This window comes from Lithobates pipiens, unplaced genomic scaffold, assembly GCF_037356315.1.
Source record: "Lithobates pipiens isolate NorthernLeopardFrog02 unplaced genomic scaffold, aLitPip1_a1.2 Scaffold_23, whole genome shotgun sequence".
NCBI classification, from domain to species: domain Eukaryota; kingdom Metazoa; phylum Chordata; class Amphibia; order Anura; family Ranidae; genus Lithobates; species Lithobates pipiens.
The window spans coordinates 331374557-331390843 of record NW_027507785.1 but is presented as its reverse complement, the minus strand read 5'-3'; the positions used below and the strand labels follow the sequence as shown (position 1 = coordinate 331390843).

At 46.0% G+C, this 16287-nt stretch overlaps 1 protein-coding gene across 1 annotated transcript in view; it reads left to right on the top strand.

Moving 5' to 3' along the window:
* Positions 1-15916, top strand: part of MKNK1 (MAPK interacting serine/threonine kinase 1) — a gene marked incomplete in the record, with an annotated part of 16755 nt that extends 839 nt beyond the window's left edge. Inside the window, 8 exon segments of the mRNA XM_077450727.1 lie at positions 25-97; positions 635-739; positions 3378-3433; positions 3516-3611; positions 13482-13676; positions 14195-14359; positions 14618-14661; positions 14758-15916. Coding sequence (XP_077306853.1) covers positions 25-97; positions 635-739; positions 3378-3433; positions 3516-3611; positions 13482-13676; positions 14195-14359; positions 14618-14661; positions 14758-14983 — 960 coding nt within the window.
* Positions 15917-16287: the final 371 nt, after the last annotated feature.

The following is a 16287-nucleotide window of genomic DNA, read 5'->3' as shown; positions in this document are numbered from 1 at the left end:
TTCACCTTCTTTTCGCTCCTCAGGAATATTCTGGAATTAATCGAGTTCTGTGAAGACGACACTCGCTTCTATCTGGTGTTTGAGAAGCTGCGAGGAGGTGAGCCGCGTCCGGGGACTCCGCTTCTCTTAGCAATGGCAGAAAACAAAGTTCACCGGTGGAACTTCAGAGTCCGGGGAATGCATCGGCAGTGGAGAATGCTCTCCTGTGGCGCCATCTGCTGGTTGCAGAAAACACCCGAACATCCTGGCTTGTAGAGTAGTGTGTGCCGGCGGTCTATTCATAGATCTACCCGGGGTGAGGGGTTATGGGTACAGCTGCCATTGGGGTCTGTTCATAGATATACCCGGGATTGGGGAGGAGTACTGCTACCATCGGGGTCTGTCCATAGATGGGATGGAGGGGGATAATCACTTTTTTTTTTTTTTTTTTTTTTTTTTTGCCTCCTGTTCTGACTCCTTCATGTTATCGCATCAGTATTGGGTTGGTATTGATTCCTTATTGGGGGGGGGGGGTGCCTAATTGATTCGGTATGGGGGGGTGGGTGCCTAATTGATTCGGTATTTGGTCATTTGTAGTGTTTATTCAGAACTCTGCGATTTCCGTTCTATGACATCATCATTGCTGTGTCTGCAGGCTCTATACTGTCCCACATCCAGAGGAGGAAGCACTTTAATGAGAAGGAGGCCAGTATGGTGGTCCGGGATATTGCATTGGCCCTGGACTTCCTCCATACAAAAGGTGAGATCCGCTTCACTATAGATGTATGAGTCTACTGACACTGTGTATAAATACACCGTTGCCAAAAGTATTGGGACGTCTGCCTTTAACACGCACATGAAATTTAATGGCGTCTTAGTCCCTAGGGTTCAATATTGAGTTGGCTCCGCCCTCTGCAGCTATAACAGCTTCACCTCTTCTGGGAAGTCCGTCCACAAGGTTTAGGAGATGTGTCTATGACAGTGATGGCGAACCTTGGCACCCCTGATGTTTTGGAACTACATTTCCCATGATGCTCATGCACTCTGCAGTGTAGATGAGCATCATGGGAAATGTAGTTCTAAAACATCTGGAGTGCCAAGGTTCGCCATCACTGCTCTATGGGAATGTTTGACCATTCTTCCCAGAAGTGCACTTGTGAGGTCAGGCGTTTGATGTTGGACGAGAAGGCCTAGCTTGCGGTCTCCACTCATCCCAAAGGTGTGCGACTCTTCTCTTCTTCCCTGGTCCAGTAGGAGGGGCCATGATTAGTTGCCATTTAGCCCTGCCTACTGGAGCAGGGAATAGAAAGAGCTGGAGTCCAGGGAGGAGAACACAGGGGAGCGGTGCAGAGAAGGGCTGTTTGTGCTGTGAGAGGGTCACTTCCCTAGTAAGTACCCCAGAGGTCAGCAGTGAGTGATGTGAAGGGGTCGGAAGTTGATGATGCTTCGGGGGGGCGTCAGCGGTGATGGATCCGGAGTCAGCGGTGGGTGACGTATATTTTCTATACTATGGCGGTCCGCTCTGATTCTGTGGAATCGAAATTCTTTTCGCCACACCCAATATCCTGGAGGAGTCCTCCGTGTCCAGTTTAGACTCACCTGCACACAGTCAGAGCTCTGCAGCCCAGGGAGCAGACAGGTGGTGTTGGAGGCAAAGGCGTAAGCTGTGTATGCAGACGGGGGTGGGTTAGACGAGCGATGGGATTGGACGACCCAACAGTAAGGATTGCGGAATGTACAGTTAGTGCTGCAACACGGTGAGGATTTTTTTTTCTTGCAGACTTGAACTGTTCAGTTTGGAGCCCTGCACAACGCCTGTGTATAACCTGTGCTGTGCGTGTTTTATATAAATGTGCTCATAAGTTTATATACCCCGGCACAATTTATGATTTCTTGGCCATTTTTCAGAGAATATGAATAACAATCTTTTCTCTCACTCATGGTTAGTGTTTGGCTGAAGCCATTTATTATCAATCAATCGTGTTTGAGGGCTGAAACAGTGAATCGATAATGAAAATTGTTGTGAACGATTCTCAGTATCGTGTGGGTTTTTTTTTTTTTTTTTTTTTTAGTTGGTCTAATGGCGCACACCTTCCTCCCTGCCAGTCCCACCTCCGCCTGAGTCCCGTACAATCCAAGCCGGTGCCGCTCTATTCTCATAGCGGCGCGCATGTGACCGGACACGTCTGCCTCTCCTCCTCTGAGGTCAGCGGGGTATTCTCACCGCTGCCTCGGGAAGAGGAGAGAAGCGGCCGTGAGCACCGAACTGCCATCTAAGGTAGCAGCTTACACTATATAATCGGATCGGCAAATAATTTAATTTGTAAAAACCTGTGAAAAATGCCACCACCATATAGTCCCCACTGCAATATACATCTCCCCCACTGTAATATCCACATCTCCTCCCCCAATGTAATATTGGCTGAGCATGGCTGGGTATTGGCAGGGTATTGCTGGGATGGCTGTGGCTGCCATCCGATTTCTCCCCTCCACTGTACAGAGAGGGGAGAGAGGATCATGACGCTGGTTTGTTTACAGGTGATCGCTCCGTCACGGAGCGATCACATTGTAAACGCGGACGGGTGTACCAAGATGGTCGCCGCTCCGGAACTAGGCCGGGAGCGCAGCATGTGCCGATTCCCAGCGGGGTGACCCGTGCAGATCGGTGCCGATCCGTTTCACCCCTAGTGGCCTTGTTCCTGGAAGGGGCAATAGGAGTGCCCCCCTCGGCCTTGTTCCTGGAAGGGGCAATAGGAGTGCCCCCCTCGGCCTTGTTGTCAGTTTGAGGAATAATGACCTCTCCTTCCTTCACTCCGGTCTGGTTCCTCCAGCCTGCTTTGGTCTGGCCCCTGGTCCAAACAAACTCCCTTTCTATCGCAACCCCCTCTGGTCTGGTTTCTCTTCCAAACTCACTCCCTCCCAACCTACTCCTAACGCCTGGTCTCCAAACTAGGTTACTCCCTCCCACTCTCTAGTATGGTCCCCTCTCCCATTCAGGGCCAGCCCCCTCACTGCAATTTTTTTTTTATCATTCATATTCTCTGAAAAATGGCCAGGGTATGTAAACTTATGAGTCTTTCTCTTTCTGTCATGTTGCCTGCATGGAAACTGCATGCCATTTGGGCAGGAATCGCAGTGCATGCCTGTTCAAATTGTGTGCTATTTGCACCCGTTTATTCTGTATGGACGCGAATCGCAGCACAAAGTATCGGTACTCGCCGTCGGTGCAAACCTAATATAGCCTATAAATTTCACTGGACTGGTATCTGTGCCTGAGAGTGCGCTTACCCTGCTACCTACCCCCAGCTCACTATAAAAGTGTGTGTGTGTGTGTGTGTGTGTGTGTGTGTGTCATGGATGATTATTATATTCAATTTTTTTTTTTTTTTTTTTTTTAGGAATCGCACATCGGGACCTGAAGCCAGAAAACATTTTGTGTCAGTATGAAGACAAGGTAAGAATTGTATTTTCTTTCTTTGCTGCGGATTGGTTGCTCAGCTGTCACATTGTGCAATAACTTCCGATATGCCTTTTAGGTATCACCGGTGAAGATCTGTGACTTTGACCTTGGAAGCGGAGTGAAGCTGAACAGCGCGTGCACACCCATCACCACCCCGGAACTCACCACTCCGGTAAGTGCAGCCAGCCATAATATGATATGGGGCTCTATGGTCTGGAACATGGGTGGGTCTCCATGTGAGGTAGATGGGTCTCTGTTTTAGATCTGGTCCACGTACACTAACGGGGAGGACTTGTGGGTGGAGCTGAGCTCAACACTTTTTGGCGTTCTCATACCTGATTGCTCTTTTGATGATCCATATTGACAGCAGCCTCCTCCTACATGGGTCGTCAGATTGCTGGCTGCCAACAGAATTCTGTATGTTAGGTTGAGACTGGCTTCATAACATCCTGATATTCATGGGGGGGGAGGGGCAGGCCCAGGCCCAGGGGAGACGGCGAGCGGGAGAGGGAGTCCAGTAGCAGATATAGCAGGTAGGGATCAAGCAGAAGTGAAGTCGGTAAACAATTCAATACACACAATATAATACTGCGCAATTCCAAATGGGTAGAAACAGCTGCAAACACGCTAAAACAAGGATATTTTTAGCCAGAAATGTGTAAAATACAAAGTGTAAGCACTAAATGTGTATTAACAAAAAATTTGACAAATTGTTATATCCAAAGTGGTAAAAAGGAAAGAATTGTGTGTGTCTGTATGTATTAGGGGTGTGGAATTTAATCGATGCATCGCGATTCGGGGGGTCCCGATGCAACATCGATGCATGTATGTATAAATTTGCAGCTTTATACCTTGTTTTTATAGCATGTGTATATAACTGTATACACCGCTCATGTGACTGCTCGGTCCGGCCAGCCCCTCTCCTCTCACGTCTCTCCTGATGTCAGCCCCGCCTGCCTCTCTTCTAATCTGATAGCTACAGTCGGTGGGCGGGGCTGAGAACTCCTACTGACGTGAACCGAAGAGACGAGAGAGGCGGGCCAGAACAAGGAGAGCAGTCACATGAGCAGCTTATACAGTTACACACACTAAGAAACAAGGTATGAAAATCTGCATATATTTTAGAACGCACATACAGCGGTGGGCACTTAATAGATTATAATTGCATTTGTATCACCACACAGGTATTTTTTTTTAGCAAAAGTATGTAGAGTACAACTAGGTTTGTACTCTACATACACTGGCTCCTACATGTGCTCTGTGATGACATTTACCCGGCCATACCCCCCCCCCCCCCCCCCCCCTCCCTCGTTTGCACATTCCACTGTGTTAACTCCTAGTGTGCTGGAAGGTACAAACGATAAAGGGAGGGGGGGGGGTGAGTAAATGTCATCAGAGAGACAGTACAGGGAACTTCACAGGGCTGTTTGTCAGTTGTGGATTTGGATTCTAATCCCTCCTGACCTCCCAGCAGCAGGGTGTGTGTGGATTCCTGTACCCTTTAGTGCACTCAGTAAATCGGAGTTCCACCCGTTTATTAAAAGTCAGCAGCTACAAAGCGTAGCTGCTGACTTTTAATAATCGCATTCACCTCTCCCACGGTCCATCGATGTGGCCACACAGAGCATCGATCCTCTCCCCCTCCTCTCCTCAGCGCCATCATCTACTGTGGGCAGTGACACGCACTCGTGACAACTTACAGCCCGGGCGTGCACTGCGCTCTGCCATTGGCCAGGCAATGGTCCCAGAAGATCGCTGGCAGAGAGGGGCAGCCTACTATTTTTGTTAAGTCAGTAGCTACAAAAAAAGTGTATCTTCTGACTTTTAAAAAAAAGACACACTCTCCTGTCCCACAATCCAGCGATGCGGCCACCCGAACCCTCGATCCTCTCCCCTGCCTGTCCACGGCGCTGGCAATACTACTGTGGGCATCCAGGTGCGCATGTCTGGCTGCGCTGTCCTGCACAGCCGGGCAATCTTCTGGGACCTGTGATGTGTCCCAGAAGATTGCAGAGAGGAATGGCCGCCTAGGTGGCCCAAGCGGAAGTGGGAGCATGTCGGTAATCGTGATGCATCATCGACTCGTTGACCAGATAATCCTAATCGACTCGTGAGACCAGTGAAGATGTGCACCCCTAGTGTGTGTGTGTGTGTGTGTATATGTGTGTGTATATATATATATATATATATATATATATATATATATATATATATATGTATGTGTATATATATATATATATATATATGTATGTATCTCTGTGTATCTCTGTGTATCTCTGTGTATCTCTGTGTATCTCTGTGTGTGAAAAGTGTTACATGTACCCAAAACAAACATTGACTTATTGTAAAAATAAATATAATCCATATAGTGCATAAATTAAAGTCCAAAGAAAATAAAAGATGATAGGAGGAAAATCCAAAAAAGGTGTATCCAAAAAATTCACCGCTGTGTTGATACCATCACCATAAGAAGCGCAGGCTTACCAGATATAAATGACCCGATTAAACGTACGTCTAAGGCAGTGATGGCGAACCTTGGCACCCCAGATGTTTTGGAACTACATTTCCCATGATGCTCATGCACTCTGCAGTGTAGTTGAGCATCATGGGAAATGTAGTTCCAAAACATCTGGGGTGCCGAGGTTCGCCATCACTGGTCTAAGGGGTCACGAATCGCTTATTGCTCCAAATTCTGGGGCACTAGTTCAGCGTTTTCCGGTCTACTGGATCTCACTACAGGAGTAGCTCTTTCTCCAATGTTAGAGCATGTATGGTTACAACATTTGAAGAGACAGCTCCGACATCAACCAAGACATGTAATGGAAGGATAAAGCCAGAATAGCATAATAACGTTTAAATAAAAAATGTAATAAAAATAAAGTGATAGACTCACATTTTAAGTAGTCATTAAGAAGCATATCAATAAAAATAGGCAGTGTTAGGGTCTTTCCGACGCGTTTCGTCCGCTAGCACATCATCTGGGGTATACTGCTACCACTGCTGTACTGCCTTATATAGATTACATACCATGATACAATCAAAATCAATCCGAATCGACCCATCTGTGTCACAGGTGTTCACTTCCGGTTTGTGAAAAGATGGCCTGCCAGGACTTTGCAATTTGCCTTTTTTCATCTACATGTATTTTTAAATTCTTGATTGGGTAGTGGGGTATTAAATCTCACAGAGCTTCATCACCTTTGTGCAACTATTCCTTATCATATTTTAGTAATTACGATAAATTGGTTGTGCTTTGTTACTCCTTACATTCATCCCTTCTATCTGCGGACTATCCCATTGTTATGTGTATTGGGAAACGCTTCCCCCCTTTTTTTTTTCTTTTTTTTTTTTATATTTTCATTATTTCCCCCCCTTCTTTCGGTCCCCTTAACTTCACTTAAGGCATAAGGAAAGGGGAATCATTTTCTCCGGTGTCCTTTTTTGCCTTATCTACAATCGGTGATGGGTGTGAGGCTGTTGTTGTGAAGATGGGATACTCAGGCCTCGTTTTTCGTATTTCCGGAAGTGACGTTTGTTTACTTCCGCTCACACGACTCTAATCCATGTGCACATCGAGGCTTGGAGTGCATTCGCACTCCTCTGCGTGCCCCGGATGTGATGTTGTTTGTATCTCTGGAGATGTCCAGAGATACGGCGGAGCTCTGGAGGGTCGGCCCTGAGAATTGCGGCACCGCCCCCTTTCAAGCAGCATCACATGCTGGTGTTATCCCGGAAATGGTAGTTGCTGATATGTAACACTTTGCCTGATGGTTAGAAAGGTAATAATTTAAAATTCACCATACTGGCTCAATGTTCTATGATATCATTTTGAGGCCATGGGTTTTTATAATGGGCCCACAATTATTTGCAAAGTGTACGGTCGGTAGATTAATAGGAAATTGGTGGAACGCATCATCATTACATGGAACAGAGGCGTGGAACGCACACGCCCAGCGGCCATCTTTTCACAAACTGGAAGTGAACACCTGTGACACAGATGGGTCGATTCTGATTGATTTTGATTGTATCATGGTATGTAATCTATATAAGGCAGTACAGCAGTGGTAGCAGTATACCCCAGATGATGTCCTAGCGGACGAAACGCGTCGGGAAGACCCTACCACTGCCTACTTTTATTGATATGCTTCTTAATGACTACTTAAATGTGAGTCTATCACTTTTATTTTTATTAAAAAAAAAAAAAAAAAAAAATTATTTAACCACTTGACAACTGGGCACTTAAACACCCTTAACCAGACCAATTTTCAGCTTTCAGTGCCTTTCACAATTTGAATGAGTTACTCAGTCATGCAACACTGTACCCATATGAAATTTTCGTCCTTTTTTTTTCACACAAATAGAGCTTTCTTTTGGTGGTATTTGATCGCCTCTGGGTTTTTTATTTTTTGTGCTATAAATGAAAAAATACCAAAAATTTTGTAAAAAATGCTTTTTTTTCTTCATTTCTATTAATTTTTTTTGTAAACAAGTAATTTTTCTTCATAAATTTGGCCAAAAATGTATACTGCTAAATATCTTTAGTAAAAATAACCCAAATTAGTGGAAATTTTTTATTCTCTGAAAGTTATAGGGTGTACAAGCTATGGTGCCAATCGGTGAAAATGTATCAATTTGATCACACCTGATGTACTGACAGCCTATCTCATTTCTTGAGACCCTAACAAGCCAGTAAAGTACAAAAACCCCCCAAATGACCCCATTTTGGAAAGTAGACATTCCAAGGTATTTAGTACATGGCACAGTTTTTTGAACTTGTCATTTTTTCCCACAATTCTTTGCAAAATGAAGATTTTTTTTTTTTTTAAATTTAATTTTTTTTTCACACCAAATTGTCATAACGGGTTATTTCTCTCACACAGCATGTACATTCAACAAATGACACCCCAAAATAAATTCTGCTGCTCCTCCTGAGTACGGCAATACCACATGTGTGAGACTTTTACACAGCCTGGCCACATACACACACCCAACATTGAAGTAGCAACTTCAGGCGTTCTAGGAGCATAAATTACCCATCTAATCTCTCAACCCCCCATTACACTTTTGAAGGCCCTGGAGCACCAGGACAATGGAAACACCCACAAAGTGACCCCATTTTGGAAAGCAAACACCCCAACGTATAATCTATGAGGCATAATGAGTCCTTTGAATGGTTCATTTTTTTTTTTTTTTTTTTTCCCAAAGTTTTTGGAAAATTTGGAAAAAAAAATGAAAATGCATTTTTTTTTTTTTTTTTACAAAAAGTTGTCCATTTATAAGATATTTCCAACACCTAGCAAAAATTACACCCCAAAATATATTCTGCTACTCCTCCTGAGTATGGCGATACCACATGTGTGAGACTTTTACACAGCCTGGCCACATAGAGGCCCAACATCTAAGAAGCATCATCAGGTGTTCTAGGAACATAACTTGCGCATCCAATTTCCTTACCATCTCTCACATTTTTGAAGGCCCTTCATATTTCTAACATAGCACATACATACCAAGTAAGGGGTAAACAAAAAAATTACCTGTGGTTTTAGTAGTCCAATTGTCCACAGGAGAGCCCTGATCCAGGCAGCAGGCAGGGACGTGGTTAGTGACAGTGAATGGAATTGTCCAGGCAGCAGGCAGGAATATTGTCCATCCTGGTAGTAAGCAGAAACATGGTCCAAGTAGCAGGCTATGAAATAATGGGGAAAGGGGTAGAGGCTTCTCCCGCCCAAATCTCTTTGAAGCCTCTGAGTCTCCAGTCCCTAATTCGGGAATAAGAAAACTAAAAAATTAGTTTTCTTCATCCAGAAAAACTATTCTGGAGCCCCTCACATATGTGAGACCCCTTTTGTTCCCACTAGCATTGCAGGGTAAAAGATCAATCCAAGAGGCAGGCAAAAAACATGGTCAAACAGTCCATGGTCAGTTCCAGAGAAGGCAGAGGCAGGTACAATTTAGCGTTAGGCAGAAGCTTGGTCGTATAACAGGCCAGGGTCAGTTCCGGAGAAGGCAGAGGTATGTTTAGCGTTAGGCAGAAGCGTGGTCGTATAACAGGCCAGGGTCGGTTCCAGAGAAGGCAGAGGCAGGTACAATTTAGCGTTAGGGAGAAGCTTGGTCGTATAACAGGCCAGGGTCGGTGTCGGAGAAGGCAGAGGTATGTACAGTTCAGTGCAGTGGCATAAGGGGTGTGGAGGAAAATGACAGGAAATGAGAATTACGTTTACCATACTTCCCTAATAATGTAGAGAAGTGTGGTAATGGCGGAAGCATTCACCTATACAGAGGCCTGGTTGGGAAGGACAATCGGGACAATAAAATGTGGTGTCTCTTCTAATTCCTCCTCTGGAGCACACCCGGCATTTTTTCTGACGTCTGCAGCCTGTTTCATGGGGGGGGGGGATTTTGTCAGGAAAGTGGCGCTCGTGGAGTCTGCTCACACAATCGGAGCGAATAGTTTCTGGTGGGCCTTCAGGGTACAAAAGGGCGGTTCTTGGTAGTATAAATAGGATACGGGGTTCTCTGTAGACATAAGTGTTATACATGGCCAAACTGAAAAGATAAATGGACACTTTTTTTTTATACCAGTGGCGGGATTTTCTTGTGGGAAGGTATGGTTCAATCATCTGATCGTTAAAGTCCACTCCTCCCATAAACAAATTGTAATCATAGATGCAGGCTGGTTTCTGGATTGGGCCGTTTCTTCTGGAGACTTCTATGTAGGTGTCATTATGGATTGTCGTCAGCATGTGGACGTTTTGTTTGTCCCTCCACTTGACAGCCAATAGCTCCTGGTTCCGCAAAGATGCCGTCTCCCCTCGTTGTAGCCTTTCATTGACGAGTTTTTGCGGGAAGCCCTTTCTATTGGCTCTCACTGTACCACATGCTGGGGTGTCTCTCCGGTGAAGATTGCGGAAGAGGGGCAAGCTCATATAAAAATTATTCACATAAAGATGGTATCCCTTTCCAAGGAGTGGATAGACAAGCTGCCAGACCACTCTTCCGCTGGCTCCAATGTAGTCTGGGCATTCAGGGGGGTGCAGTTGGGAGTCCTTCCCTTCGTACACCAGGAAGGAGTAGATGTATCCCGTGGCTCGGTCACAAAGTTTGTACATTTTAACCCCATATCGGGCCCTTTTGCTGGGGATAAACTGTTTGATGCCAAGCCTGCCTGAGAATTTTACAAGGGACTCATCCACGGAAATATTCTGTTCGGGGGTATATAATTGGGGAAATTTTTCAGAGAAATAATTTAGGAGTGGCCGAATTTTAAATAGTTTGTCAAAAGCTGTGTCATTTCGGTAGTAGTGGAGGTAGTAGTGGAGGAACCGCATAATCATTAGGTATCGTGATCTTGGCATAAGAGATGAGAAGAGTGGCATGTGGTGGACAGGTTTGGTAGACCAATAGGAGTACAATTGTTTTTTTTTTTTTTTTTTTTAAAGTCCCATAGAAAAAGTTAGGCCTAAGAAAATTTTGAATTCCTCTAGTTCTCTCCACTGAAAGGGACGGGCATAACTAGAGCCAGGGTTGCTTACTATGTGCTGCTGTGCGTAGAGGTTGCACTGGGCCACAATGGACGATAGTAAGTCTTCAGTGAAAGCCAAATGAAAAAAATCTAGCATTGAAAAATCATCAGTGTTCACCTGGACACCTGGCTGGGCGGTGAAGGGGGGGGGGGGGGGGGAGATATTTGCTTCTCCGGAATTAGAGGGCAGCCACAGGGGGTGTTGAAGGGCATAGGGAAGGCTGGCATGGCCCCTATTCGAGGTGGACGGCACTGCTCTCGGGGTGGACGGCACTGCGCTGCTGGTAGTAGGCTGCTGCTCCACGCCAGAACGCATTCTTTTCATGGGCACATATTCCTCTTCTGATTCAGTATCAGACCCGCTGCTTGTAACAGGTTCGTAGGCAGAATCCGAATCGGACAGAGAATCAGAGAGCTCCGAGCTGCTCTCATCGGTTATACTTAGAAGCTGGTAGGCCTCCTCGCTAGTAAAATATTTTTTTGCCATACTGGTGGCTGGTGAGGCTGCACAGGGGGCACTGGTGGACACAGGGGGCACTGGGCACTATAGTGGCTTTGATGGCACAGGCGGCACTGAGGTCACTATAGTGGCTTTGGTTGCACTGACTAGCGCACTGGTGGGGCACAGGCGGCACTGGTGGCACAGAGGTGACAGATGGCATTGTTGGGGCACTGTTAGGCAATGTTTTAAACACTCACTCGTCACTCGATAGCTCTCCTCTCCTCTCACGCTGCATTGGTGAGAGGAGAGAGATGAACTTTTCATGACCCCTTATGACGTTTTTGTTTACATTTTGTGATCGCTCCGTCATTGGACGGAGCGATCACGTGGTAAAGGACCGCTGCTATTGGCCCTTTACCGCGATCCGTGTTGCGCCGGGTCCCGTGAACCCGGCGAGCACGGATGTTCCGGTGTGCGCGCCCGAGGGGGCGCGCAGGAACGATTCTCTGGGAGGACGTCATATGACGGCCTCCCAGAGATAACAAACCGACCTGTAGCCGTCATTTGGCTATAGGCCGGTTATTAAGTGGTTAAACGTTATTATGCTATTCTGGCTTTATCCTTCCATTACATGTCTTGTTGATGTCGGAGCTGTCTCTTCAAATGTTGTAACCATACATGCTCTAACATTGGAGAAAGAGCTACTCCTGTAGTGAGATCCAGTAGACCGGAAAACGCTGAACTAGTGCCCCAGAATTTGGAGCAATAAGCGATTCGTGACCCCTTAGACGTATGTTTAATCGGGTCATTTATATCTGGTAAGCCTGCGCTTCTTATGGTGATGGTATCAACACAGCGGTGAATTATTTATTTATTTTTTTTGGGATTTTGCTCATATCTTTTATTTTCTTTGGACTTTAATTTATGCACCATGGATTTGTGATATGGACTATATCTAATCGCTATATGGATTATATTTTTACAATAAGTCAATGTTTGTTTTGGGTGCATGTAACACTTTAGAGGGCTCTTCATATACTCTAGTGTGTGTGTGTGTATGTGTGTATATATATATATATATATATATATATATATATATATATATATATATATATATATATATATATATATATATATATATATATATATATATATATATATATATATATATATATATATATATATATATATATATATATATATATATTCTATATCTATCACACTATATATAGATAATCTCTATTTATCTATCTTTTTAACACTTTGGATATAACAATTTGTCACTTTTTTTGTTTTGTTAATACATATTTAGCGCTTACACTTTGTATTTTACATAAGTCAGTAAACAAGCCAAAGGTCAGTAACGAGTGTTGGTGGGGATATGGATAGCTGCAAGGACACAAAGGTGTGAGATATTGGCTGGGGAAGAGCACAATATGGTAAACAGGAAGTGCAGAGACATGGCTGGCATAGAAAGCTCATAGGCGGAGCAAAGAGTTCAAAGGTAGAGACCGGATCATTTTAGGAATTGTCCGGTGTTCTGTCCAAAAGAGTCCGCCTATCGAATAGTGTCCGCTGTGTACTGCGCAGCGCTTGCGCCGTACTGATCACAAGGCGATTCGGAAAATCTCTGAAGATGAACGGCGCCGTGAGCCCAGGTGGAAATAGGGCTGCACATATTAGAGGGCCCCTCCTGGGCTTGCCACGCTTCGGGCACGGCCTCGCTTCGCTGTGTTGTTTTTTTTTTTTTTTTTTTTTAATTCTAACTATGTCCACTTGGATGGTGGGGCTAGAACCTGGACTCGTGGCGCAGGCGCTGTTCATCTTGGATGATTTCGGAATCTGCTTGTCCTATGTACTGCGCAGTACACAGCGGACACTATCCGACGGGGGACACTATTTGACATGACACCGGCATTCCAGTTGGCTTGGCAAGAATAGTTACTGCCAGACACGGCAGAAGTCACTGGTTCAGATCCCAGTCCTGACCACAGTTGTTGTTGTTGGGTCCAGTATGGACCGTTGTTGGGTGGGTTCCCTCCTGTCTTTTCTGACACATGTATGGTCTCCTCTTGCAGTGTGGCTCGGCGGAATACATGGCTCCGGAGGTGGTGGAAGTCTTCACGGACGAGGCCACGTTCTATGACAAGCGCTGCGATTTGTGGAGCCTGGGGGTCATATTGTACATCCTGCTGAGCGGATACCCTCCATTTGTGGGCAACTGTGGAGCGGACTGTGGCTGGGACCGAGGAGAGGTCTGCAAAGTGTGCCAGGTACTGTACACCGAGCCCAGCACAGGCTCGCCGCTCTGTATATGCCAATTACTCCCAACCCCCGCCCCCCCCCCCCCCCCCCCCTCCATTTAGCTCATCTGCCGTCACTTCTATGTTCTAATTTCAGTCCCACCTGGTGATTTGGTTGTAAGGGGAGTCACTGAGCTGTGATGGGGGGGGGGCTGAGTTTGTATTGGGGGGGGGGGGTCACTGCAAGCTCATTGTCCTGTATTGGGGGAGGGGACTGAGTTCCCATCAGGGTGGGGATGGGGGGGAGGGGGGATCACTGTGAGCACATTGTCTTGTATTTGGGGAACACTGGGATCATTGCCTTGTATTTGGGGAGGAGGGGGGATGGTGACTGCGAGTTTGTATTGGGGTAGGAGGGGGTCACTTAGTGCATTGTCTTGTATTTAAGGGGGGTGGGGGGGGGGGGACTGTGGGTTGCGGGTGCGACTGTGAGCTTGTTGCTCTTTGTATACTAGAGTGCTGACACTTCTGCATTGTGTTGCTATTAGAACGAGCTATTTGAAAGTATTCAGGAAGGGAAGTACGAATTTCCGGAGAAGGATTGGTCGCACATCTCCAACCTCGCCAAAGATCTCATCTCCAAGCTGCTGGTTCGGGACGCCAAAGCTCGGCTCAGCGCTGCTCAGGTTCTGCAGCACCCGTGGGTGCAGGGGGTAAGGGATGCTGGATATCCTGCTGTACCCGGCTACTGCTCTTGTTTCTCCTGTCACTTCTCAATGACAAGATCTCTACTGCCTGTTCCCTTTGAGGTGTGTGTTCTGTGCTCTGCCCATCTACCTCCGTAATGCCTCTGATCTGGCTGCCCCTCCCGTTTTTTTTTTTTCTTGCCTGCCTTTTGATTTCTGTTCTCTCACCTCCCCCTTGTGTTGTATTTTGGTTCCCATCTCTTCACTGTCTTTTATTTTTTTTAGGATGCTCCGGAGAGAGGGCTGCCCACCCCGATGGTTCTTCAGAGGTAAGTCTTCACTGATGAGCCCGGTGTTGGTGCTGCTCTTATCTTGTTGTCCTTTGGTGATGGGTGTAAGTGGTCACACATCTCTCTGTCTTACAGGAACAGCAGCACCAAGGAGCTCACACTCTTTGCAGCAGAAGCCATCGCAGTGAACCGCCAGCTTTCCCAACATGACAGCGACCTGAGTGACGAAAATGAAAGTTTTATCCAGAAGATTTGCTCCATGAGACTGTCTCCTCCCTCTAAATCCCGCCTGGCCAAGCGCCGAGCCCAGGCCCTGGCCAGCAAAGGCAGTGCTCCCGTTAGTTCCCCTCTGGGGGTGTGACCTCCTGGGGACTGCACTGTACCCCCATCATATGGCACTTTCCTCCAGTCTGAGCCTCATGTCCGCTGTATGTCTATATATCCTCCAATCGGGGCCCTATGTCAATGACTCATCTATATATCTTCCAGTCAGGGCCCCTGAGTCAGCGGCTCGCCCTATATATCCCCAGTCTGGGCCCCATGTCAGTGGCTCATCTATATCTTCCAATCGGGGCCCCGTGTCAGCGGCTCGTCCTATATATCCCCAGGCCGGGTCCCGTGTCAGCGGCTCGCCCTACATATCCCCGGTCTGGGCCCCATGTCGGTGGCTCATCTATATCTTCCAATCGGGGCCCCATGTCAGCGGCTCGTCCGATTTTTTTATCCCCAGTCTGGGCCCCGTGTCAGCGGCTCGTCTATACATTTGCTTTTATCTAAATCCTGTTTTTAAACTTTTTTTTTTTTTTTTTTTTTTTTTTTTTTTATAATTCGGCGCTTCCTTTTTTTTTTTTTTTTATAGAAAGAAATCAATATATTTAAATAACTGTGACACTTACCTCTGCGTGTTCCTCCAGAATTGTACGAGTGTCTCGGGTGCTATTGGAGACGCCATAAGAGTAGGAAGAGGAATGGCGGACGATGAATGTGATTTCCCACACACACTATATGCTCTGCCGTCAACATAACTGCCTCATGTCCGTCTGTATGTCCTCATGTCCGTCCTGTTTTGTGTTTCTCTTCATCAGAAGAGTTTGTTGTGCCATTTTTGTGTACAGAGAAGTTATTTTTTATTTTTAGCATTACATATTTTTGTATGGTGGGCAAGGAAGGGTTTTGTACAGAGAATGGAAATCTGTTCCGGCCAAAAATGTGAAGATCCTGCAGAGAGTTTTATCTGTCAATTTTGTTATTTAATTCATATCGAAAGAAATAAATTTTTATCTTTTTATAGCAATGTGCGTGTGGAGCCGTGTTTGTCCAGAGTTTCCAGTGTCAAGAGTTCTTCTATCATTCCATTTTTTTTTTTTTTTTTTTCCCCCAGAATACTCGGCTGCTGTCCATAGAGCACCATCAGGCACCCAGCTTATCTGATATACCCCTTAGTTATCTGAGGGGCACAGGGATTCAGATACATTCAGGCTAGAATACTGTCGCCTACAGGAGACAAAAAAACAGTGCCGGCCCATTATATCCCTCCTTACTCCCAGCATGCATCAGGTTTTTTTGCTAGTGTCCTAGGAGGAGAAACGCTTTCTGTCCGGCTGAAAAAGTCTGATTCTTTTGTAGTTCTTTTCTTTGCCGTACATGTCGGGACACTGAGCATCT